Source organism: Frieseomelitta varia, unplaced genomic scaffold, assembly GCF_011392965.1.
Source record: "Frieseomelitta varia isolate USP_RPSP 00005682 unplaced genomic scaffold, Fvar_1.2 scaffold_228, whole genome shotgun sequence".
Lineage (NCBI taxonomy): Eukaryota > Metazoa > Arthropoda > Insecta > Hymenoptera > Apidae > Frieseomelitta > Frieseomelitta varia.
In genome coordinates this window covers 857,510-883,577 of record NW_025109955.1, presented here as the reverse complement: position 1 = coordinate 883,577, position 26,068 = coordinate 857,510, and the positions used below count along the sequence as shown (strand labels likewise).

The following is a 26,068-nucleotide window of genomic DNA, read 5'->3' as shown; positions in this document are numbered from 1 at the left end:
TACACTGTCCTGCCCGCTCGTGAAATCTTTCGATTGAAAACGAACGACTCGTTGTAAACTGCCGCTGTCGGTTGGAATACATCTGCGCTCTCGGATAGCGTTCTAAACAGATTTTCGCAGTAGTGTGAAAACCTGAAATAACGACTCTTTATTCTCTAGGGGAATCTCTCTAAAGCTCTGTTATATATAGAGACAGTATATAATTATCGTTACGATACAATTCGTTTCGTTTCGGTTGTGCATTTGAAATCATGAGAACGTGAAAGTGCTGTTTTGATACGTAAAGTTTAATTACACGGGTTTTGCGATTTAATTCGCCCCCAAAAAGCAGCAATGTAGCTGTACATGCATGCTTAACAACTGCAATGAATAATCATGCACAATGCCTTCTGTAATTAAATTGCGTAATTATTATAAAATCGGCAGTTTTTGATCAAAAGTATCGTACAAAACACATTGTAACTGCAGCCCCAATAAATATGCAGCGTTGTTACGCGTCGCATATTTACGCGTCATTTCGTCAGGAACGGGAAATTAAATATTACGAATAATTTACACGATGAAATTTTAATAAAGTGCCAATAATACGGACAATGTCCTGCCAATCTCGAAACGAAAAGTACGTCTGAATACACGTCCGCCACAATATCACCTAGCGCCACCCTTAAATAATCTCTTCTAAACGAGAGATTAAGTGTCCTCGCAAATCCATCATCAATCGTGACAAAGGTATATGTCATTCACTGATCATCGCTAATATGTCATTCACTTTCGACGATTCGTCTGGCAAGAATCTTCCTGCAGTTCGTCACGCGACTCTTTCTAGAAACGGTGGCGCTAACGTTCGAGTTAGGCAACCGTTTCCAAGCGTAATTATTCCTCCGCCAGGAGAAGATAATTCGACAAATTCGCGTAAGGCTATTCTTAATCCGGCTTATCCTTTGCCCTTCCACCCCCCAGACCTCTCTCCGCTCCCCACCCGATGCGGAAACTTTCGTCAGAAAGCTTGCCTCTTGTTCCCTCTTCTCGCCTCTTTCGTCCCCCTTCTTCTGCCGCGGTTCACCCTCGTTGGCAAATCTTCTCTCGAGTGTTAAGCCGCTGATCAGAGATTGCTGGCCGTAATGGCAAGTCAATCACAAGAAACGCGCGAATTTATTAGGTCGAATTCCGGGGTATCAGTGTTTGGCCAGCTCTCAGCAACTTGGAACAGCCTGCGTCAACTCGCTGTCTGGCCACGCCGGTTTAAGCCACTTCGCAAGCTCGAACACGAGGTCTGGCAAAGCCTCGAAACGGTCGAGCCGGATCCCTTACCCTCTCACGGTTGATTGTGCCTGACGATTACATCATGCCACGACTCCGGATGTAACTTTGTTTCTTTGGTGTCACACGCGTCACTTTATGCCGTCGTTTCACGACCAGTAGCCATATCGCGTAAAAATGACATGGCCTTGCGGAGCCACCGAGTTTGTTTGAACGTTTATCTGAATCGTCGATAGGGGATCGTTGAACGTATTCTTTAAGGTTAGACTTGTTATCGTAATCTCTGGGGAAATTGCAAAGTGTCGTAACCGTTCGGCAACGTAAGTAGAATCCATAGCGTGATTCAGCAGGCAGTCGTTTGTCATTCGGATTTCTTATTATTTGTCTTTCTGATATCTGAATTGTTTTAATACTTCTTCGCGTAATTAACAAAGATTGATAATTACATTTGACTACGATGACGTTCAAGATGTCGACGTATGTATATAATTTATATAAAAATGATAAGGTTTTATGAAGTTACTTTGTTCGAGGTTCATCTTTAGATACAGAGCTGTATTTTGTTTAAATGTACTTTTTAGAATTAGATAACTATAATTCTAATCCGTGTTTGGTGAAATTCGTTTCTAAAGGAACTTATAAGTTGCTGTTGCTTCTTCCGGAAACATTGTTTTCTTAAAATTATGAGATTACAATTTTCTAAAAATTAGCAAATGTGTTCCGTCGATTTTTTTCTAAAAAGTAGTCATCCCGCAAACGATAAAAATTCTCACTTTCCAGCGAGTTAAATCCTTTTAATTAACACCCGTTTTGTTGTTGGAGTATGAAGTTTGCTGTCGCAAGATCAGTGCTGACGCAGGGAGCAAGGGGCCTTCCTCGATTAGAGGATCGCACTACCCTTGAGAAACTTTCCTCCATCAAACTTACATCTACGCCTTTCACGTGTAATCCAATCCGTTGAGGATGGGTTGTTGATCGGCGCGGTTCAAGATTGAATACCTGTATGCTGGCAGATATAAAGTTCATTGTCGCTCCTAACCAATTTCCTTGTTTAACTTTTAATCCCACTTTTCCTTGTACGTCCCTCACTCGATGGTTTACGCGTCTCCTTCGTAGTTGTTTACCTAAGGTTTAATTAAATTATGTTTCATCCTGTGTTCAGTTACCTTCTAAATAGATAGATAAATTGCTCACTTTTAAGTGAATTTTATGAAAGAACAACGATATCGGGAACGTCCTACTTTAACAGACAGATTTATGTGCTCTGGAAAATTACCAAGAATTCTCGGAAATTGGTACGGACAAGTTATAAATATGTCAGGAATTAAAGGTGATTTAACACGTTTACAGATTCGATCTCCGTTGTTTATATAATATTACACGTTAATGAAGTTGTGAAACTTCAAAATGTTAATTTTATGACTTGAAAATTATCATCGAGTCTTTCTGGAAAATTTGCGCAATTATTTCACGTTCCATCTTTAAGTTTAAAAGTTCATGCTAATTCGAAATCGCGTTGCAATGCAGTTACTCCGAGGATTGAAATTAATTATTTTCCAAGTTTAAAATGCTTTCGAGACAAATTAGGTTACCTGGTCACTCAGTTATTAACTGACCTACTCATTTCAGATTATAAAATACTCTACCGAAAAAATTTAATCGATCGATCGTGTCGCGATCGGCATCCCGTTATACGCCGAGTCAAAAATACTCAAGGCACTGGCGAACATTTCCAAGTGAGCCTATCCTCATCCCCCGACATTCAGACGGACACAGAGAGACGTGCACCGAAACGTAACAAACCCAGAAAGCCCCGAGAATGTCCTTGGTTGATCTCTCGGCAGTGACCCGAAGAATTAACGAAGCCACGGACAATTTCAATAATCCCGTCGACAAACGCAGCGTACGAGCAGCCGAGCAATGGATGCGATTCGACGTCGAAGCAGGGCCCCGATGTAAAAGGACTGCTGCATGTTCGACAGGGTTCCGATTACGAACGATCGTAGATCGCTCTCGTAGAAATTCCGTCCGAAATTGCTGGTTCGCCGACGTCTACGCCTTTCTCTCGTAAGCCGGCCGACACTCCGCCTCTTGATGACTGGCAAGGAACCTAGAGGCTGGAGAATATCCTATGTATGTTCGACGCAGGTGTTAGGACGTTTTCCGCTTGCGTTTGCGTTTAAACTGCGAGGATGAGATTTCCTGCAAGGATTAGAAGCACAGATCGGATGCAACGGTGAGGCGTGTTCTTGCTCAGGAACATGAAAATTGAGAATTATCCACATTTTGGGATTTCGTGAACTGAAAGGTTACTTCTCTTCTTAGTTAGTTAGTTGTCAAACCAAACGTTTGTCAAACCAAGATGTGACTCCCTGTAAGCGTTAAAAGCACAAATCGGTTGCAACAGGGCAAGGTGTTCTTGCTCAGGAATATGAAAATTGAAAATTATCCACATTTTGGGATTTCGTGAACTGAAAGGTTACTTCTCTTCTTTGTTAGTTGCCAAACGTTTGTCAAACCAAGATGTGACTCTCTATAAGGGTTAAAAACAGATCGGATGCAACGGGGCAAGTTGTTCTTGCTCAGGAACATGAAAATTGAGAATTATCCACATTTTGGGATTTCGTGAACTGAAAGGTTACTTCTCTTCTTTGTTAGTTGTCAAACCAAACGTTTGTCAAACCAAGATGCAACTCCCTGTAAGGGTTAAAAGCACAGATCGGATGCAACGGGGCAAGCTGTTCTTGCTCAGGAATATGAAAATTGAAAATTATTCACATTTGGGAATTCCTTGAATTAAAAAATGTATTATCACTTTTGTTAATTGTCAAACTAAGTGTTTGTCAAACCAAGATGGAATTCCCTGTAAGGATTAGAAGAGATATGCTCTTTCTCGCACACAAGAAACCAGGAATGTGAAAATGAAAAATCATCCATATTCGGGGATTCCTTGAACTAAAATGTATATTGTCACATCTCTCCTTTGTTCGTTGTCAAACCAAGCGTTTGTCAAACCAAGTTTTCAGTAAAACGGAAGACGGGCAAAAGCAAACGATAAACAGAAGAAGAAGAACTTGTAATATATCGTTGTTATAATCGGGGGAATCCCACGCTTGCAAGGAATCTCGCCTTAAAGAGAAGATCAGAAGGTGTCGTACGATCGTACAACCAATGGTAAATTTTCGTCGGATGTCGCGGACACGAGCTTCGGTGTCGCTGGTACCGCGTCAAAGCGTTCTCGCGCGAACATTACCGGAAATTGCGGACACTGTACATTCCTCGTCTCGCCTCGGATAGCCAAGTCGTGGCACGAAATGTACGAGTTTTGCGGCGAATTCGACAGCTTGCACGCACACGCGCGCGTATGTTCGTGCTTGTGGATTTCGTTCGTGTGTATATTTACATATATGTAGGTACAGGTTGTGCCAGCAACTTACACAATTGCCGCAAGAATAGCCAGTCCGAGTATATATACAATGTCTATCTCGTGACTACATTAATTAAATATATGCTCTCTCTCTCTCTCTCCCTCTCTCTCTCTCTCTCTCTCTCTCTCTTTTGTCGTTTCTCTTCTGACCGACCGAATGTTCTGTACCTTTGATTGTCCATAAAGTTCTCCATTGTGGTGGACCAGGCTGTCTCTGGCAACGGGGACCTCGCACCGTTACAATGTTTTGATGAATTCCCGTTGTTGTTGGTACGAACACTGTGATCGTTCATGGGATCGGACTTGATACGTGATGTTTCGCATGGCCATTGCTTCGTGTTGTTTAACATCGGCTTTTTAGAAAAGGAACTCGTCTTGGGATGAATGGACCTTTAATTCTCTAATGTCAGTTATGTTTCAATTAAATTTCGTTTTTCTATCGAAAATCATTAAACATTCCCTCTATGCAGGAAGAAATAATAGATGTCTCACGAACAAGGACAAAGATTGAATAGAATCTCACACAAACCGGCTAACAACAAACTGTTGTGCTGATACTGTCAGAAGGTTAAAACGCAAACATCCAAAATACTTGCTACAACCATAACACATCGTGTACATATATCACTCACGTTTCTGTATTCTGTTTAATGAAACGGAAGTCAAATGTTATTAAATATAACTATTTGTAATTATTTTGCAAATAGGTATAAATAATAGAGTGAAATTAAAAAAAAAATTTGTCAAATAAATAAAAATTTTATCAATTCAACTATGTGCAATGAAAATTAGTATTTGGCACTTTTCCATTTATTACAGATCTAGAAAATACTCTTGGTTAGCAATCTAGAAACCTAGAAGACACGTATGTAGATATTCTTTCCGGAAGTTGATAGTAATTTCTGATGAAGCTGCAAATTTATTTCACGTCGTACGGAATTAAGATGGAAGTGAAAGTAAACACAAGTCGAGTTTAGTCGAGTCAAGTTCGTTTCGATCCTCGATCTGAAAAACGAAAGAAATCCAGATTTCTGCTGGTAATCCTTTTACAGAGTCTGTGTAATCACGCTTTTGAAATGACGACTACTTGCGATGCTAATTCCTTGTCCATCTGCTTTCTAATCGGATCTTCCGTTCTGCGTGAGGGAAAAGTTTAAACCACCCAGCGCCATAGATGGGCAGCCGCCACGATCCAACCTTCCTGAAATTGCTATCGCGTCTTTTTCTTACTGTCTCTGCTTTCCTTTTCCACGTCACCACCGGAATTACATTTGTAATAACGACACCTTTCCACGTTGGCTAGAAAATCTTTCATTCCCTTTGGCATATCGTTAACATCGATACATTATTAAATACTCGCCAAGGAGACCATCGTGCGAACATACGCATCAGCGTCTGTTTTTCTTTTCATTAAACGGAAATTAGCATTATGCAAAGGGTGGCTCGCTTTTCGCTCAGTGCAAGTGCATAAATGCTTCAAAGAACGCTGAATATGCAGAATTATTATATTCATTTTTCAAATGGAAACACGTGTCTTTTTGCACAGACAGAATTCTCCTTGCTTTCTTTGCGTAAAATAGTAGATATTGAATAGACATCTTGTTTGTATCGTTAAATATCGAAATCTAAAGTTTAGGTTTCTAAGCTAATTTAGGATTTGTCTTTTATACTATCACCATTTAACACTTACGCTCGAAGAAGTAAACATGTGGAACATAAATATTGGCATCAAGTTTAACTTTGGTTTCGTTCTGTTGCATAATTTTTTTAAAAAAAGTACATGCAGTTACAACTATTTTTAGGTAATTTGTAAGGAAGCAAGACTAACTTGTTATGAACGAACATTCGAGATTTCTTTCGCGTTCGATATTTCGAAAAATCCCTGTCGGCAGTTCGTCAAAAAGAGGATGATGATTGTCTCGATTGCGACAGAATGGAATTCGCAGCGTTGTATTAATTTTCACCGATTTTTCACTAGGGAAATCGCACGGTTATTTAGTTGAGGCGCGCGCGTCGTTTGTACGCAAGATTAAAAGATTGGCCTGTCGACGCGAGCAATATCGTCGCGGATCGACGCTGATGTTTGGTTCGGCAAATCGTTTCGATGATAAAGCGTTGTAGATTCGACAGGCCGAAATTCCATGATCGATCGGAGCTTATTTTTCCACGGTGTGAGGCGTCGTGCGGCGTCGAAAAACTGGCACGGGTATATTGTTCGTGAGTTCATACTGTGTGCACGTATACACCATCGATCGTATAACTTACGCCCCGAACATCTTTGAAAATATGAGTACAATTTTTTCTTTCTGTAGAATTTCAAAGATATTTGAAGTGGACCAATCGTCTGAATTTGTCCTGTTTATCCGAAAATATTCGGACACTTACCATAGAAGAACTTTCATGTAATATAAAACGCTTTGAAATTTCATTGATATTCTAACGAGACTGCTAATGATTATAAATTTAAAACAAATTTGATAATTTATATAGAGATTATTATCGTGTTTTTAAAAATATATACTTAGTAACAAATCTAGTATACGACGTGAACAGTGATTTTAAGCATTAAAGATGGTGGTAATATCGAGATTCATTGACATAATGTATTGTGATTTATTAGATATTTTATAATTTCTACATATTTTTTAGATTTCTTTCAAACTTGACCGATATAATCAGACCACAGTATTGATAAAATATCAAAATGTTTTACATAACGTGCGCACAATATATTCATAGAAAGTTCCTATAAATGTTCCAATACATTCGTAATGGATGTGTAAAGTAAACTGTGTACGTGTGTAAAGTTGGTGCGCTCTTTCTTCTTCGATACTTTCCACGTTCCTTCTTTACGCCCGGGCAAACGAGTATCGTTTTTACGGCGTCGATCACGATAACGGCCACGATCGTCCAACGTTTATAGTAATCGTAATTCGACTTTTACCATTTGTACGTACTCGAACGGCATTCGAAGGCAGTTTTCCACGAAAGAATCCGTTCGATGGACGAGGAATGTCGTGGAAACGAGAAAGTTTCATAACCGCGATGAAACGTGTCTCTATTGTAACACTTTGCAATGCTATCCCACGGCGAGCTCTTTATCGCATCATCGTCTTCGTAACGAGCTCGTATCCTCATTACGTTCGGTGGTGGTTCGAGTGCCACCGATTCGCTCTCCTCCGTTTGATCCCTCGTAATCCTCCCCCGTGTGCGCATTTAGGCAGGCAATAACGAAGAACGATTACGTACTCCGGCTCTTCTTTCACCTCTGGTAAATGGCCAGTTCTGTTTTTGATTTCAATAATTGCGAGAACTCGTCGAATGGAACAATTTCGCTTTTGATCTCAATGTTTTGCGTAGCTGTAGATTGCATTTAGAAAAATAATAACGAAGAATAGTCACACGCGTAATGAAAAATTATTAAGATAAAATACAAATTGCGGATATGCTATGATCTTGAATTTTTAGAGTAAAATCAAGAAAAAGCGTGATTGAAATAAGAGAAATAATTTATTAGGTTGTATACATTCCTTACAGTCATATAAATGAATTTTATTTTCGATTTTGATAATTATTTTTGTCGTGTAATTATAAATGTTGGCAGAATTTTGGAAAATGATAGCGACGATAATTTGCGACGTAATATTCAGCAAGCAGTTGATTCAATTTATTTGGAAAATACGTTTGATGTATTATCTAATGAATTGTTCGATCAAAGTTAATTTTAAAAGTTTTATCTTGAGCTATTATTTATGTCTTTTTGTCCTCGAAAAATGACAAAGTTCATTCAGATTAAAATTAAAAGAACAAGAAAAAATTATTCTTGTATTAGTAGATATAACCAGTGGTATTAATATCAAGCGTGAATAAAGTAGAATTTAAAAATGAAGTAGGGAAGAGATTCGCGAGAAACGGAATGGGAAATTTAAGTTCCCAAGTAGTAATTAGAGGAGATATCTGTGTCAGATTACTGCGAAAAAGGCGCAATAAGGTAATATGCATAAATGATACCTGACAGACAAATGATACCTGAAAGACACGGTTAAAGAATTAAAACGGTAACTAAAACATTTACCTCACTCAGTATCAAAGAAGATCTTTAGACAAAATATAAAAATTTAAGAGACAGCACGACAGCAGTTTGTTAATTCAATTCAAGGAACGGAATAAGGAAGAAAAATGAATTTTATATACGTCCTTCCTTTTGATGTTATTAGTAGAGTGATTATTTAAGTAGCCATCTCGAAGAATTTAATTCCTTAAATAGTCTTCCTAAAGAATGTAATTTTATGATCTATATTTGTTCAAAGTATTCCAGGGAAAGATCGTTTTCTTTAAATGGAGTGATGAAAGAATAAGCGGAATTAGTTTTTGTCAATATAACGAACGTTATAATCACCTTAAATATTCTTCATGACGCTACGCATTTAGCAATTACGCGAATAATATTTAGTTATTTCGGTATAAGTTATCTTAAGAAGATTACTCACGAAAAGAAGAAAAAAAAGAAGTTATTCCCGAAATATCAAAAATCTCGCGAATTCTTTACGAATTTCAACCTCTCGACACGAAATTCTCGCGTCACGTTCCAAAGTTGAGAGATTGAAATTGATCACAGAGATCATTTGAAAAGAATTCCCAAACCACTGATCATCGACTTGCTGATATTTTACAAACTTACCTAACTGCCTTCTAATTTTCACATCTTCCAGAAGCAAGAACCAGAAGAAGTCATCCAACTCGAACCGAGAACAGTCATCCCCGACTCCTCCCATAGTGATTCTGACCCACGCGAGCAGATCTCGGTTTCGAAGTGAGAGATTTTTGGGAAAAAGACGCAGGTAAACAAACACGAGGTTCGCGAGGAGAGCGAGCACGCGACGTAAGGTGGCCTCGAGGAAAGGGAGAGAGTCAGCGTGGAAGGCAAGAGGGAAATGCCCCGGGGTGGCTTGTGCGCGGGCGCGGCTTTGCGGGTCAGAGTGCGCCGGGTATATAACCGGGCGGATGCCGTCGTCCTTTAGTCTTGCGCTTATCGTCGTCGCGATGACCCGCTCGAATTCGCCAATCCGTTCGAACGCGACACTCGCGCGGTTGTTCGCGATCGGTTCGTTCTCGGCATAGGGGTTCGTTCGGTAATGGCGCGGAGTGCGTTTCCTGTTCCGGTGGTTCCACTCTCGTGAGGTGCCGTCGTGATAGCATTACATCGCGTATCGCGTATCGATCTGTAAATCCTCTTGCAACAAGTATTTCCTCGCCAGACATCGTAACAATCCGTTTCCACGAACTTTATAATCTCGTTCGTATTTATCTCGACAAGGTTCAAGGAACTGTACACGTATTCCTTCGAGTGTCTCAACCTGTTGTAACTACGCAGCTGTCTCCGGGGCGTGTAAACAGACTCGAGTCGTAAATTGTGGCTCAAGCAAAAAGAAAAAAAAAAAAAAAAATAGCAAAAGTGATGATAATACTTTGTTGACTGCCGTTCAAACATTAGAGAGATTTGTCGAAGGCAGAGAGCATAAACCTCGAGTACTACTAAGGGGAGGGTTCGACGGAAACCGGATCAGACCGGTGTAACGCGGATAGACATAGACGCCCGAGATTCGACGACTTTCGGGTGAAGCGTCGCGGCAGGAAGGAGCGTGGAAGCAGAAAAGTACGAATGGAGGAAGATTCTTGTGGCGCGAAGGGTGAAACCTAAGGAAGGAAGTAAGGAAGTAAGGAAGAAAGGAAGAAAGGAAAAAAAGGGAGAAGAAAAAAGGGGCGGCACTGCGGGGAATTGGAGAGGTGTGCTGTGCGCGCCTCCGGCCAGATACCACCGCTTGTATAGATCTATATGCATAGGAAAGTCGCGGTAATAGAAGTAGCTCGGCCACGATGGCGTATATCTGGGTCATACAGCCGTTCTCTCTCTCTGCCGCGCGCTGGTATCCGCCTGTTACCGATGTCGCTGCTCGTTTTCCATAATTTCGCGAGATTCGCGAGTTTCCCGAGCGGAGAGAGGACAGGGTCGTCGACTGGCCGTGGGAACGGATGCGCCTGAAATTAAAAAGGAAGAAACGGGAGAGGGTGGAGAGCGCCCGTTGTTCGCCGACTCGTCAACGCGGAGCGTCGATATCTCCCCGGCGGTGTTCGGTGGTTGCCGAAGAAACCGAGAGACCAAAGAAGGATCCCTCAGGAAAGCGTCAAGTGGAATACGTAATTACCCGTGATGAGAGAACGAGTTGGCTGTTAACGCGTCTTTTTGCCTCGTCAGCTCGTCCATGAGAGAAGAAGGAGTGCGCGAAGACGGAACGAGAAGCGGAAGTGCGCTTACAAAGAACCGCAAAGGAGGATCTTGAATGTCAATATCCGCAAAAACGACCAGGCTGAAACACAGTGGCTAGAACACTTCGTTTCCACGGGTTGTGCACGATTTTTTCGACAGGGCGAGCTCGTTTTCATTTCTTTGTTCGCGCAGGGGCGCGTAGTGTACCGCGGCGATTCGAGCGAAACACGTATCGGTCGGTGTTTCGATCGTTCGAATCAGTTCGTGTACGTCGCGACGACGCGTCGTCGGGTAACCCGATACCCGTGATCGTAACGAGCTGTTACATCGTTACAGCTGTGCAGGTGGGAAGAAGGGTGGTGGTAAAAGGAAGAACGCGACCGACCACCCTCCCGCGGGGACAATCTCGACCACCATGCGAGAACTATTATCTGTGGAAGAGCAATCAACTCGCGCGAAACCCGTTTCTCTTTAAAGCGGACACATTGGACGTGCCGGCTCGATAAATAATGAACCTCCGCAGTCATTTATCAAGCTCACCGCGAGGCCAACGAATGCTCAAAGCTAGCATAGCTGAAGTAAATGGAAGAGTGCAACGAGAGCCAGCGCAGGTAGTATCGCCCGCGTCACCGATGCTCGCTGGATTTTCCTAGAAAAATAGGAAAAATAAAACACCGCCTGCGCTCTATCATCCTGTCTCCATCGAACGTTCTGCGATCGCGTGGCGGTCGTTCAAAGAGAACGATTACTCGTCTAATTGCAAACAGCCACGAGTTACCGTATCGTTGCGACAAACGTACGTAATTTGTGATTCGTAACGAGAAGCTTTGCCATTTTCGTCACATTTTCGTATGTCCTCACTCCGCCGGTTCTACACGGATAATACTACGAGAAAAAGAACCGGTCGATGTCGTGTTCGCGGTCTTCGAGGTGCTTGAGATGCGATCGGCGATCGAGTCGTGTGACGGTGAACGGTGGACTCGTTCTACTACCACGAGGATCTATCAACGCGGTAGATAGCGGCGTATGAAAGAGCTTAACTGGCCTCCATGAGAGTGATCATTCCCGACGATCGCGGCAGAACGTTTAACCCATTTCGCGCGTCGGTGGTAGTTCGCGTTCGGTGAATCATGAGACGACGAAACAACGGTTGCTGTTGCCAGAGCAGCAAGAGGGCCGGTCGTAGCGGGTGCAACGACTCGGAGGGGAACGAACCGCCCGGATGGTGTATTTACGCGACGGTCGCTTTGGTCGCTGTTGGTTGTTACCTGAACGCGTTAGGTGGTGATTTCGTGCACGACGACATACCCGCGGTGGTGAGGAACAAGGACGTGCTCGCTCAAAACCCGTGGACCAGCATCCTGAAGGACGATTTCTGGGGCACCCCTATGCACGACATCAACAGCCATAAGAGCTACAGGCCTTTGACGACGTTGACGTTTCGGTGAGTCCAAAGTGCTCTTTGTCCTCGCGGTTTACTGTTACCAAGCTCACGTTCACGTGATTCCGATTTTTTTCACGTGATTTACACACGCAGTACGTTGTCACGGTGTTATTATTTCTGACCGTTTTCCTCGTCTTCGTGGTAGATTAAAAATTTCAGATTATTCCCTACAGGTCATACGATGGCCTGTATAGATTTTTGAAATTTATTAGAATTCTCGCGCACGAATTACTTGACGTTTGCAATTGAGATCTTTTACGTATGCGAAAGTCGTTGCAAAGACGAGAACGAATAGATGGCAGTATTGTAAAATCTTTAAAATGTTCACTTAATTGTTCTACTTTAACGACCTTGAACTTCATCGCGTCGAAGGTCATTGAACTCGTCACTAATTGATTTCATTCGTTAGTTGCAAAACGTAGTGAAATTTTTCTCTTTTTAATTCCTCTTAAATTGATCACTTTTACGACAAAAACGGTAGAAATTAATAATACGAACATTTGCGTATTTGATAGTGTGACACTAATACGCGTCATTAACCGTTCTTAATACTAGAACTGCTAAAGTAAAAATAACCAATTCATATTTTATTTTTTTCTATAGGAAATATTTATAAACTTTTGCATGAAACATTCTTTTTACCTTTCACTGTCATTTTCCACAACATACGTAGTTCACTCTCAGATCTGCAATTAGTAGTTCTAGTGTTAAGAATAATTCGAGACTTATATCTTACAGGATCAGTTACGCGTGTAACTCGCCGAGCGTGTTTTTCCTTTTTAACAACGTGTATCCAAATGCTTATCGGCATCCAAACACGTCTAATTATCATAATTAAAGTTAACGCGAGCACACTATCTCCTTTTGGTCCACCGAGGCAAGTTATCGAGCGTTATCAGTTTCTCCAAAAGAGACGTCAGTGTTTCTTATCCTATCTTTCGTAACATAATTCCTGTCACCTTGACAATTTGTCTCGCGTTATCTTGGAGACGAATCTTGCGCCTACGACTATTTTCGAAACGGGAGCGTACCCTCGCAAAATAAAGCCATCAGAAAAGAAGGGAGTGGAGAGAAAAAAAAAAAAAAGAAATAATCGCAAGATCGGAAACGCGAGGTCGATTAAAATCTCGGCAAGTGGCTCGCGAGCAGCATGGCAATCAACGCCGGTATTATTAAAACGAATTCGCTGTACGCCGTTCCTACAATTAGTAGACACTTCGCTTGGTTCACAATTAAAGCCGCGGTCTCGAAATAAACCGCTATAAGCATGCTCGTTCCGCCGTTGGCTTATCGCGAATGGAATAATTACACGTTGCAACTTTTGTTGTAATTTCTTTCTTTTTCTTTCTTCTTCCTTCCTTTTCACATTTTTCTCGGTTTTTATTGCCTGCCAGCTCTGGATGAAGCGCGATCGCGTGAAGTCGATGATTCTAAAGTTTCGCGTTCATCACAGTTGCTACAAGCCAATCGTTGTTTTCATTTCGTAGTTTCCATCTTTCATTTGAGTCTCTCAGAAGTTAAAATTCACCTTGAAGTACGACGAGACTGCAAATAGCAGTAAATTTGAAGATTTTAAAATTTTGAAACAGCGTGCCATTTTTCTATATTCTTCGGTCCTATAGTTTTTCACCAATTTGGCTTCCGAACGACTCATTTAAAGTTCTGGTTTTGGTGTATTGAAAAGTAATGAACTACCAAAAAAATGAGAAAGATTTTTCTTCGAACATTTTCTGAAGAATAGAATTTTATAATTTGGAAAATATTTTAGTGAATTTCCGCAGGATTTCTTACATTTCCTACCTAATATACCGTCACGTTTTCTTCGGAAAACGACATTAATGATTAATCAGATACGAAAGTTTCCAAGTTTCGTTGATGTTTGGGAAGAGCAAGAGACTTTATCAATGATAGGAGTTAATGAGAATACTCGTACTACGTAGGAAGGTTGTACACCAGTTATTTATGAAAGTTTGTAGGTTAAGGACGGAGGAATATGTGCTGCATTGTTGGAGGGTCTTTTGTCTAGACATTTACAGTCCGTAGCTCGCAAAATATGTGGCGGTGAGAACCATTACCGCGGACGTATTCCATTTCTACCAAGTATTTACTCATTCAACGATCATGGAAAGAACGCAATTATTTTTCAGTCTTTTGTCATTAATCATGTCCATTGTCATTCGTAGCCACCAAATTATTCCAGTTATTCGATATCAGAGTATTTTTATCTTAAGAGTGGATTCAGTTTTTCGTAAATATAGATTCATAAATAATTGGGTAACTGTAAATAGCACATTTTCAGCTTTCTTTTTCAATTGATCTTTTACTTGGCGATACCTACAGGATCAAAGATTCGATCCACAACAGGATATTTCCTTTGCTTCCAAATCTTCGCGAGTAATTTATATTTCAATAGAATTAAGGATACAATCATTTTTTTTTTCAAAGGAACGGAAAGATTTCTCTTTTGATATATATTCTCTTCATTCTTTTGATATATATATATATATATATATATATATATATATATATATTTTCTTTTGATACTTATATACATACTTTATATTATACTATACACCATTCTATATTTCCTTACTCGCTCCAACAAAAAAAAAGCAAAAAGAAAAGAAATCACGTGAAAAGCCACCCCGTAAAGATACGAGGTACAGGTATCGTCGCTAAATAGATGGCGACATCCTGTAGCATCGTGCAATTTCTCCGGAGTCCGGTATATATATATGTCCGTATATCGATTCGACCGGTCCCGAACGGCGAACGGAAAATTGCGAACGCGTGTCCGGTATAGCGGAGCGTATGGCCGAGAACGCCGTATGGCCGGTGCAGTATAGCCGGCGTTGCGGCGGCAGCATGGTCACGGAATGGGTGACAAGAACCCGACCACGAGAAGCTGGCTGGACACATCGGCGCGTTACACTGTATCCTGTAAACGCGAGCAGACCGCTTCGGCTTCCGTCTAACGCCGATTTGATGCATGGATACCAGTTTGCCACACTCCGCGCGCAATACTGCATATTGGCTGGGTATTGGGCGATCCATCATACCGCAAGACACCGGCACATCGCTCATTCGCCTTAACGCTCCAGATGCTGTTGCCAACTTCGACGAGGAGAGACGGCCAGCCTCCTCGTACATTCTCGCCGCTGCACTACAGCGATGAACGCGTGCCGAGGGGTTGGGGGGGGGGGTAGGGGGGGAGGCTGATGTTCCACGGATGGAAAACGGGTGGAACGAAGCGGGGGGCGTAACGGACGGGGGAGGAGAGCGTACATCGCGCTTCCGTGTTCCGTGCGTTGCCGGAAGTGGAACGCATCCATAATTCTGGTGGCTCTAAAACGGGGAAGACTGGAGACGCGCGTCGTGGCAGTGACGGGTTCGTCTTAAGATTACGGGATATTAACGATCGGGCGTTCGCCTCGTTTCCCAGCCAGTTTGCACAAGCGTCTTAATCTAATCGTTCTCATTTCTGCGATCGCTTTCTCTTTTCTTTTCCTTTCTTCGTCTTTTCTCTCTTTTTTTTTTTTTTTTTTTTTGGTGAGATTTCGTTTGACGAAGGAGTGCTTTCTCAATCTGATCGCTACACCGATAAATCACCGATAAATTTTTTGTGAATAATGTGTATCACGTTGTAAAACCTTTTTTTAGTAATAATTGAACGTAATATGTATGGGAATGCAAGTACGATATTTTCCAAAACAATCCTTGCAGCAGAGAATCAATTGCCTTCTAATCATCTCTCTTCGTGATCGTCCTTTTTTACTTTTCCTCTTTTTTTCGAACGTGTCGATTTAGCGAACTTCTTGTTTTGTTACGAGCATTTCAGACGCTGGTGTGTTAAATGCAAGGGTGAAGATAGCTGGAAAGTTTTCGTTGTTTTCCGCGGCACAATGCGAGTTTCTGCGACTGCGAGTCACGGGCAATGGTTTTTACGGTTGTTCCGCTTTCGATCGCTCGGTTTGATACGCGTCGATGTTTGTCTGCCGTGTGAATAGCAAATGCTCGAGTTCGAGGCGAATTCTCGCAAGGATCGTTGATTTCAGCGACAGTTCTTGCAAGTTGATTCCTCTTAGTTACAGTTGATACAGCGATTTTAATAACGTCATAGGATGTTTCGAACATATTCTGAATGGTTTGTGAAAAGAACGTGATCAATCTTTTCCTTCAGTGAACGGTATTTCCTTGTAACAAGGGATAAATCTTCTAGCACCACATCTTGTAGTGGAATTACACATCTTGTAGTTCATTACTTTAGCACGACATTACGTCCTCAATGATCAAGATTCAAAATTCCACACCAACTTCGATTGAAATACATAAAACAAAGTGCACAGAAATTAGATACCCTTAAAACTCATCTACGAGAATTCTCTCGGTAAGAACTGGACCGCTGATGAATCTTCCGCGTTTGAAAGGGACGAGCTTATTGACGCGGCAACTGGAACGCCCGTCCAGAAAACGCCAGTAGCCGGAAAAAGAGTCTGGCATATGTTTATAATTACTGCTTTCAGACGTCACAAGACTCCCGGGTGCCGATTACACTCTTTCACTGCTTTGCTCACGGCTGTACGCATACGGGTCAAAGATTTCGAACAATTCGGGGCTGGTTCAGCGTGCAGCTGCCACGCTTACGCTCGTACATACTTGCACGTCGTCGCCATACCGATATACGTTTCCATTCGGTGTCTTTTCCTCCGACCTTTGATCTCTTTATTGTCCAGGGAACTTTGCGACGACGCGCAGAGTGTATCTCGCTTTTCAGAAGCCCGTGTTGCGCGTAGAAATGAAAACCCGTGTCGACGATCCGGAAAATTCCGAGCGTAAGCCGGTTGACTCGCTGCCTTTCACGCTCTCGCCGAACTCTCATGGCGAAGTTTCTCAGGGATTTTCGGCGAACGTTTTCTCTCTTGAAGCGGCCATCAACTGGCCGCATCAGGGCCGCGAGTGTTTCCACGATTACGGCACACGCGTTTCGAACACGAAACGTAGGCCATCATTCGCGGATTTCTGACCGACGAAACGGAAGCATCTCGCTGCCGGAAATTCCGCGGCTCGATAACACGCGATTCGCCAGAATCGATTCGGCCGCGTGTGAAACGAACTATTCCAACTTCATTTCGCATCGCGATCGTTCGTCGAATTGACTTCTCCGCGCGGCCCGTGAGCGCCGAATAGTTTCGCCCGAGTTGTCGAGGAATTACCACGAGTAGGTATGTTTTTGAGGTATAAAATAACGTGACTCTTGGGGCAAAGCAATCCGGCATAGTGCTATCATGTGGTCGAGTTAACTTTCCAAACTATTTACACTTCTGATCTACTAAATATACACGTGATTACTTACGTGGTTGTTTGAGTTTCTTTCACGAGATAAACCGCGCTTTTTAATGCACTTTTCATTCTCACCTCAGTAGACGTTCGTTAACGCTACAAATTTCAATCTGAAAAAGAATGTGACATAAGTTTTGACAAGTGGTAGACATTTTTAATAATACAGTTTTCCACTAGGTTTCATAATTGCATTTAAGAAATCCTTTCGCTGTGATTAAAACGGTAGAAATTATACAGCAGCGCATTTTTTTCTCTGCGTAATTGAAAATTTTACGACCCGATTAAAACACTGTCGAAAGGAAACGACGCCGTATTCCTTGCTCTAGTTAATTTATGAAGCAGTGAAATATTTTAACACCCGATTGACTTGCTGACACTGTTCGTGTGCGGTTTGCGCGTAGAGATGGATTTGCAAGTGGTTTCTCTATAATAGCCTTTGATAACGGAAGGATCAAAGCAGAGCTACTTTAATAGAATCAATGAAAATAAAATAAATAAAAAATAATTAAAGTAATTCTTTTTCACAAAATAATTTTTCTATAGCTACGGTGGTCTGACACGATGATGATAATGTAACAGTACTGCTTGCATTGAACATCAGAATTCGTAAAGCACATATAAAACGCATTATAACAGGATATAAACAGAAAAGACAAAGTCATATAAGTTTCATAGAACAATATCGTCTGTGATTTTTATTTCTTGTTTACCGTTATCTCATTCGATAATTTAAAGTTTATTTACGTTACGGCGTGCGTATATAGCCTGTCACGATATATATCATTTTATAACAACACGAACCCGACAGAGTGTGGGGCAATTTCCTCGTGTAAAAATAAATTGAAAACAATGAGTTTTTTTTTGATCGACGCCTCGTATTCGTGAGAATCGATACTAAAAAGTTTTTTTTAGTATAAAAATATTTGAGCGTCATGGCGAATTTTAATTAAAACAGCTGGAAGATTTATTATTATTGGTAGTTTTGTTTCTAAATGTCCCTGTTCTGTTAATAAAATGGAGAAGCTACGCGAATATTCATGGTTAATAGGAAATTTAGAAACTTTTATCGTGCTATTTGAAATGAAAGCCCGAAGATCAAACTGCTGAAGGTTTTCGATAATTTTTTAAATAAATGTATCGTATAGTATATAACACAAAAGAGAGGGAACACTAACACAACACTATAGAACAGTTTAAGTTAGAAGATTTATCATTTAGCATGTGATATATCGATTTTGAAATTTTGCACAATTTTTTTAATTAATGTAGGAACAGTGCCATTCTTGAACAGATCATTCCCAAACTTTTCTTCGATCGACATTCCAATAATCAGTAATTTCTTATATTATAAATACCTATATCATGTCGATAAATTATGCGTTTCCAAGTATCGTTTTCGGCCATTTCCAGCTATTAAAATTCGCAGAACGTGTGACAAAATATATAAAATTTCCAAGCATTGATTACAGGATATATTTCTCTTAGAAATTTGCTGAAGCTCTGGCAAATTCTTGAATTTGAAATAAACGCACGAACCATCGCCGCGACAAACAATAGGGTTAAATAACAAAGGGGTTCGCGTTCGTAACAGTGAAAAGTTTCCTGGTTTCGAGTGTACGGTGGATTATCGCGTTTGTAAGTAGAAACGAACGGGAAGTTGTTTCCGATCCTCTGATAAGAAACGAAAAACGAAGATACAATCGAACGGTGGTGGTTGGCAACTTGCTGTTGAGGTTATTGGTTCCCGATATGATCTTTTATTTAGTTACCGGCGATAAAAAGACGTAGAGCATTGTTAGAATCAATAATTGACCAATAATAAATAATTGATCTTATTTCGTAATATATTTTTCCAAACATTTATTTGACCTGAAATTCCTCTAATATTAGGAAATTGAGAGTTATTAAATCATCTTGACAATTTTATGCAGTTTTGAGTCTTTTCGGAAGGATGCAATTCTCTTTGGAACTAGACGATCTTTATTTAAAAAATAACTTACTTTATGAAATTTCCAATATTTCCAAGTTTTTATTTAAAATAAATTTTTCAACGATATCCAAATAACTTAACGAGATGAAAAGAAACTCTAGAAAGATGTTTCATTCAGATTTATTTTTTAGTTTTAACAGAACTGGAACGATAGATTGGAAAATTGAAGATTCGCAAATTAGTTTATTTGAAATTAATTTATTTTTTTCAACTGACGATGCTCATTGTTAAACCTCGCATAAAGACAGACGAAGACAGATAGGACATATATTTATTATTTATATGACTTTTTTTCATTATTTTTAGGCGTACAATCAGCTCCCGAAATGGGTCCCACAAATTACGAAACACCCTGTATATATGTTCGAATTAAACTCGATATCACCGTTCAACATTTTATCGAACGTGTGTTGTACGTCATTGTTGCAACACCTGTGCATCAAATTGAATCAAATTCACGTACCAGATTAAATTAAAAAGTTCGTATCATTCGGTAGTAGGTACCCTCGTATAACTATAAAAATTCGATATTACGAATGTGAAATGCAGAATCTAACGACAGTACGGTACGCTGCATTGGAAAATACTTCCTCCACGGTCGCTGCAGCTTCTCATTTCTCTCGTCGGCTGTAATTTTTATTTCGAATACTATTACGTAGAACACGAGCAATATTTGTGCGACTGCTTCGAAGAAAAATCAGCGACCTAGTTTCGAGTATTCATAATCCAACGATATCGTACAACAACGTGCACGAACGTGTAAAATATCGGAATGGTATTTTGTAATATACTGTGCTCTACTGGCGCGTGCTTTTATTTACATTTATAACGAGAAACACACGTTCCTTTGTTTGCAACAAAGACTCGATTGGAACACGCACGAACGGCAGGAAGGTGCCCAGAAATTGAAATCCGTCACAGCTAAGGGGAATTACTTCGCAACGTTACGTATTTCCGAAAGAAACGCAGAAACAAGTGAGAAAGAAAAGCAGGAACGAGCGAAATAGCATACGCAAAGAGCGCGGGAAAAATTTCGCGGTTAAAGAAAAAGAAAAAGAAGAAGAAGAAGAAGAAGAAGAAAAAAAAGGCAACAACAGGATCGGGTAAACATGATTTAACGGTATAATCCGCCACATCTCATAACTGGGAACCGCATAGGAACGTGAACGTGGGATAGGAATGCGAAATACCATCAAGAAATGCAAATGTTCCCGCAAAGAGCGAACATCCATTAAGCTTCGTGAAATCTTGTTTTCTCTTTCGCTCTCGATTCAAACCGAGCGTCCTTTGCATTTTAATGTTTATACTCGTCCGAAGAAAGGCACAAACATGAAAAGAGGCAAGGACAAAAAGAGAAAAAAAAAGAGAGAGAGAGAGAGAGAGCTGAGGAAAATAAAAGAGAAAAAAAAAACGGAAGCTGAGGAAATAGAAAATGAAAATCCAAGAAAAAAAACCCGAGATCGTTCGTTCTCACTCTCTCTCTCTCTCTCTCACTCTCTCTCTCTCTCTCTCTCTCTCTCTCTCTCTCTCTCTCTCTCTCTCTCTCACTTGATTTCAACGCGCAAGCTCGGTCACGTTCTTCGTCGCTTCGAATCCACGGACGCGAATTTCCTTCCCTCCCTTTTTCTTTTTTTCCTCTCGCGGCGTTCGTTCTCGTCCATTTATCCGCGCGCGCGACTCTTTGTGCCGGCACAATGACGATCGATATAATCACATTTGCCGCAAGTAGGAACTTATACTGTTCCCCGAGAGAGATCCTTCTTTGTTTCATCATACGTCGAGAGGATCGACGAGGGAGAGAGGGAGAGTTACGCGCGTGTTGGCCGGAATAAAAATTGTCGGCGCGATGAGTTTTTATCTCGGCGTAGCTGGCGCCACAATGCTTTCGCTCGTTGCACGCGCGTGCGGCTCTTTTGTCCCGGTCTTTGTCCACGGCTCTCCACGGCGATGGAAAGACGACGGTTTTCATTAGGAGCCCGCGTGACGAATTATCGTCCGAGAGTAAGTTTACCCTTCCGTAATGGATAGTCGATTACGTTCCACGGGTTGTTACTTTGATCGTAAAGGCCGTGTAAATTGCTTGTTACGCGTTCCCCGTTTCGTTTGTTGAGTTCGGTCGGTTGTTTTAGGGGAAAACGAAGGGTTGTCTTCCGAAATTTCCATTTCCTTCGTATTAAATTGCTCCGGCTGTTATTAAATTGCGCGCGTTGTTGGCTGATGTTTTAAATTGCTGAATGAGCAACTCGTACAGTTCGGAACTGTCCTCGGAGCATCGATGTGGAATTCGATATAAATCACGAAATTGAGATACTAGAGAAAAGATAATGGTATTAAGCCATGATAACGTAAAAAAAAAATAACAAAAATATTTTTTTTATGTAGGTTTCATGGTTCACCCTCAATACTCTGTGATCATTTTTTAACGTTTAAAAGGATTTATCGTGCGGTAAGAGATTATGAGAATTTCTTACTCCAATATTCCTCGAATTAGTCTCTCTTACGACTCTCAAATGAAACATTCTTAAGATGAGAAAGACGAATCTTATTAGAGACAAATCTCGAGGGAATTCTGTTCGATTCTAAGCGGCATAAAGCACAGCAACTCTACGATTAAAAAGCCGCAATGCAGAAGTCGGTACGGTGTACGCATTGCTGACTATTCGTGCTTTCGCGCCTCTGTAATCTTCCGTGATCTCTGGTCCCGCGCAACAGGGCTTGCCAACAGTGAGAGTGCACCTTTCTGTACAAATATCGCATGATTTTGCACAAAAATCTCCACTGTACTAATTTTTCGCACGTTGCCAGTTTGCACGAATCATTATTAGCGAAAATGTTGATCCAGTTATTTACAAATTTATATATCGATTAATAAATACACGACTGTATCAATTAAAAAAATACGATGAAAACGTTCGACAAACTTATTCGAAAATACCAGGGTCACTGAATCAAAATTAACGAAATTGAAGTATCAATTCAAGAAGCATAAAGTTCAATGATCTCTTCGTTACGAGTCAAATTGACAAACTCTGTGTTATGAATTGAAAAGAAAAAAAGAAGAAGAACGTGGAACCCAACGATCTTCTCACCTTCGATCATGAAGCGAGACAAAGAAACAATGAAAAAAAAAAGAAGGGGAGAGAGAAAGCACGTAATGGATGGATATTGAGAATCAGTGAGTCGTGCCGTGTTCCTCCAAACACCATAGAGCCCGAACTCGCTGGTTACTCGGCGGCTGCCGTTTCATTCGATTGTACTCTTTTTGGAAATCGTTTGAACGTCAACGTGATCTTCGATATAGTTAACGCTAGTAGAAGGAAAGAGAACGGTCGTTGGATTTTCGGAATGGCCACGCAAAAACGCCTTGCTGGTCGATGGATGCACGACGGCAAAGGCTTTATCTTGTTATCACCAACAGAAACCGAGGTAGCAAACAAGAGTAACGAGGCAAGGTTCGCCGTTGCGGTTCGCTTTCCCACGTATATACGAATCCTTCTGGTTGATCTCTCGTGTGTATAGAGCGTGGTACGAAGCAAAAGAGAAAGAGAGAGAGAGAGAGAGAGAGACTCGTACATAGTAGTCACGGATGGAAAGCGTCAGCTTTCGAAACGCCCGCGCCATGTCGCCCCATGTGAAAAAAGCTGCGCGTCGAACGAAGCTTCGATCGAAACGATCGCTTTTATCCATCTGTTTTTTTACCTGAAGGGCCACGTAACGCGCGAGATACAGTCTTGCGGGATAGCGCGAGCTTCATTTGCCAGCCAGTCACGACGCAGTCAATCGCCAAAAAAGATAAGAACACACCATAGAAGCTGTGGAGCCGAGAGGTTGACTTCCTCCGGTTCGAAGGAATTTGCAAGTTAGCCGGGTTACGTGTCTCTTCTTCAACCTCCGTCAGCGGAGCCAGGATTCATTCGTGAAAGGCGGGCCCCAAGTTGCGAAAAAACTGGATGGAACATTCTATCGAGCGGAGATTCATTCGTATATTTGAGAAAGTGTCGATCGGGTTTTCGTGGAACCGATGTGATTCCGAGTCGAATCGTTCGATCCTGTTCGATAGTTCAATGGAATCGTTTATAATTTTCGATCTTCGGACGAATGTGGCGCAGAAGTTGAATTTATATTTGAAATGAAACTTTTGTAAAATGTAATTGTGATATGTATATAACTTTATATAATAAATGTGATATATATATATATATATATATATATATATATATATAAACTTCTTCGAATAAATAATGATTCAGTTGAAAATATCGTTTCGAATGCCTTGTTCAGTAATTAGCAGAGATAGAATTTATATCTCTCCGTCCGAAGTATTCTACTGAATTTGAAACAATAGAATTGGAGCAGAGGTTGATTGATATTTGAAAGATTAACGATTACATTTCACGGAACGAAACTGCGATATATAAAATCGCGAATAATATGAACAACGATCTCGTTGAAAAAAAAAAAAAAAAGTTAATTCGAATGTTTTCGCGAAATCTATCCAGGGATAGCTGCAGTTGTTCACACGATCGTGCAAACTGCATTCACTTAGACGACTTCCTCGTTCGAAACACTTCTCCGTCAGCCACCATTCAGCTTCGGCTCTTTAGATTCTTTTGACGGCAAGGATTTCATAGTCCAGCGGTTCGCTTGATGTCGGTAACCCGTCAAGCTCAAGGTTCAGTCCGCTTCGGGGAGTTTTTCACGGTAGACTTGGCCTGGTGTCAAGGTCAACTTCGTCTCCGATCCTCGGATCAAGTTCATCATTGTCATGCTTCGAAGTTCACGACAGCGAAGATTAAATGTAGAAGATGTACCATCGTACAGAGATACGCGAGATTCAAATCACGATAGACGAATAGCCAAGGGTTTCTCAGAATGGGCCCGCGATGATTTACGAGCGAAGTCGCGGGCAACGAAGCTCGGCGCGCGTGCACATGCGACGGAATAATTATTATTAAATTACTTGACCCGACGCACCGGCCGGAATCTCGTTTCGCTGCGTTACTGACACGCATGAATGATTACGTTTCAAGCCCTAATTCAGACGCGCGATATCGCATTATACAGCTTGCCACGTACGTTCGCTCGAATTCGATTACGTCACGGTCCACCTGACCTGATATCTCATTCACCTGTACGATGATTAATCCCGCGGATCATCGTCCGGTGGAATCCACCGTTGTCGCCGATCGCTTCGTTCGTTCGGGGTTGTTAAGCATTCCAAATATTCTAACGCTTTGGCTGACGAAACGTGTTCGAATCGCGGTTAAAATAGGACGTTGATCCCCATACGTTTCACGCGGACAACGTGCCGTACCGCCTGTCTTTCAGGTTAAACTTTCACGATTCGTGTAGTACAGGGGCCAATAAAATCGAGCTTTCAGGCTATGACGCACAGTATGTATTTCTATACACTGCGGATGTCTATACACTGTGTACAAATTTAAAATGAATATGGCTATAAATGGCTAAAAACGCGCGGATGGTAGGTAGATAATGTGCAGAAATGCGTAAAGAGAATATACACAAAGTACGAACGCAACGTATATTTGTGATACTGAGAGTACGTAGATAATATGCAAAATTATACAAAATATATCCAAAGTGGCCTAGGCATTACAATACTTGACAAGTGAAATAAATTTCTGTCTAGATTCTATCTCTATAGTCGTGTTCGTAAATTAGCACGAAGATTTGTAGTTTATTCATTGCAGCTGAGCGACAGTGACTTTCCTTCGAAAGTATACACGTAGAGCCTAACAGTGTGCAACAATAAACGTGGATGGAAGCACAATTTGACGAACTGCGATCAATTGAAGTTCCAAACACAGAAATTCACCGTAATTCAATGTTGAGCTCGCACGAAACACTATTAAGCGCAACTCGCTTCACTGTTTTATCTGTTATTAGATCGAACGAAGGTAAAATACCTTTGCAATTCGATCATTTTAGAGATTCAGATTTCAGAATGTAACGTTGTTTGTTGGAATATATTACAACTTTATTTTCTCACTTCATCTGCATGTATATTCTTCAATTCTACATGTTTATAGGAAATGAATATGTCGCGATACACGAGAATATAAACAAAAACTATAGAAACATCAACGCACAACGAAACGCGAAACAAAGAACGAAATACCAACAGCAGCAAAAGTGAATTCAAACTTTCACGTATTCATCGTTCATCTACGTTTCAACGAGTTCGGATGAATTAATCAAAAATGAATATTGTCACGTGAACACGCTTGGAATTAGCGCGAAATTCGGATAATTCGCTCACCGGTAAAATTCACGGGACAGGAGAAAACTTTGGCTTGAAATCCGAACAACCTGGTCGAG

The 26,068-nt window shown here is 41.1% G+C and overlaps 1 protein-coding gene and 1 long non-coding RNA gene across 3 annotated transcripts in view; both read left to right on the top strand.

Moving 5' to 3' along the window:
* LOC122527607 overlaps positions 1 to 9,436 on the top strand; it is a 36,610-nt gene extending 27,174 nt beyond the window's left edge. Inside the window, exon 3 of the long non-coding RNA XR_006306377.1 lies at positions 9,400 to 9,436. This is a non-coding gene — a long non-coding RNA (uncharacterized LOC122527607). The remainder of the gene's footprint in view (positions 1 to 9,399) is intronic.
* Positions 9,437 to 10,924: 1,488 nt separating this feature from the next.
* LOC122527605 (protein O-mannosyl-transferase TMTC1-like) overlaps positions 10,925 to 26,068 on the top strand; it is a 348,996-nt gene continuing 333,852 nt past the window's right edge. For both annotated transcript variants that reach the window (XR_006306375.1, XM_043651935.1), the window contains exon 1: positions 10,925 to 12,399. Coding sequence is in view for 1 of the 2 variants with exons in the window: in XM_043651935.1 (XP_043507870.1) it covers positions 12,086 to 12,399 (314 nt within the window). In the remaining variant the exon portion in view is untranslated. The remainder of the gene's footprint in view (positions 12,400 to 26,068) is intronic.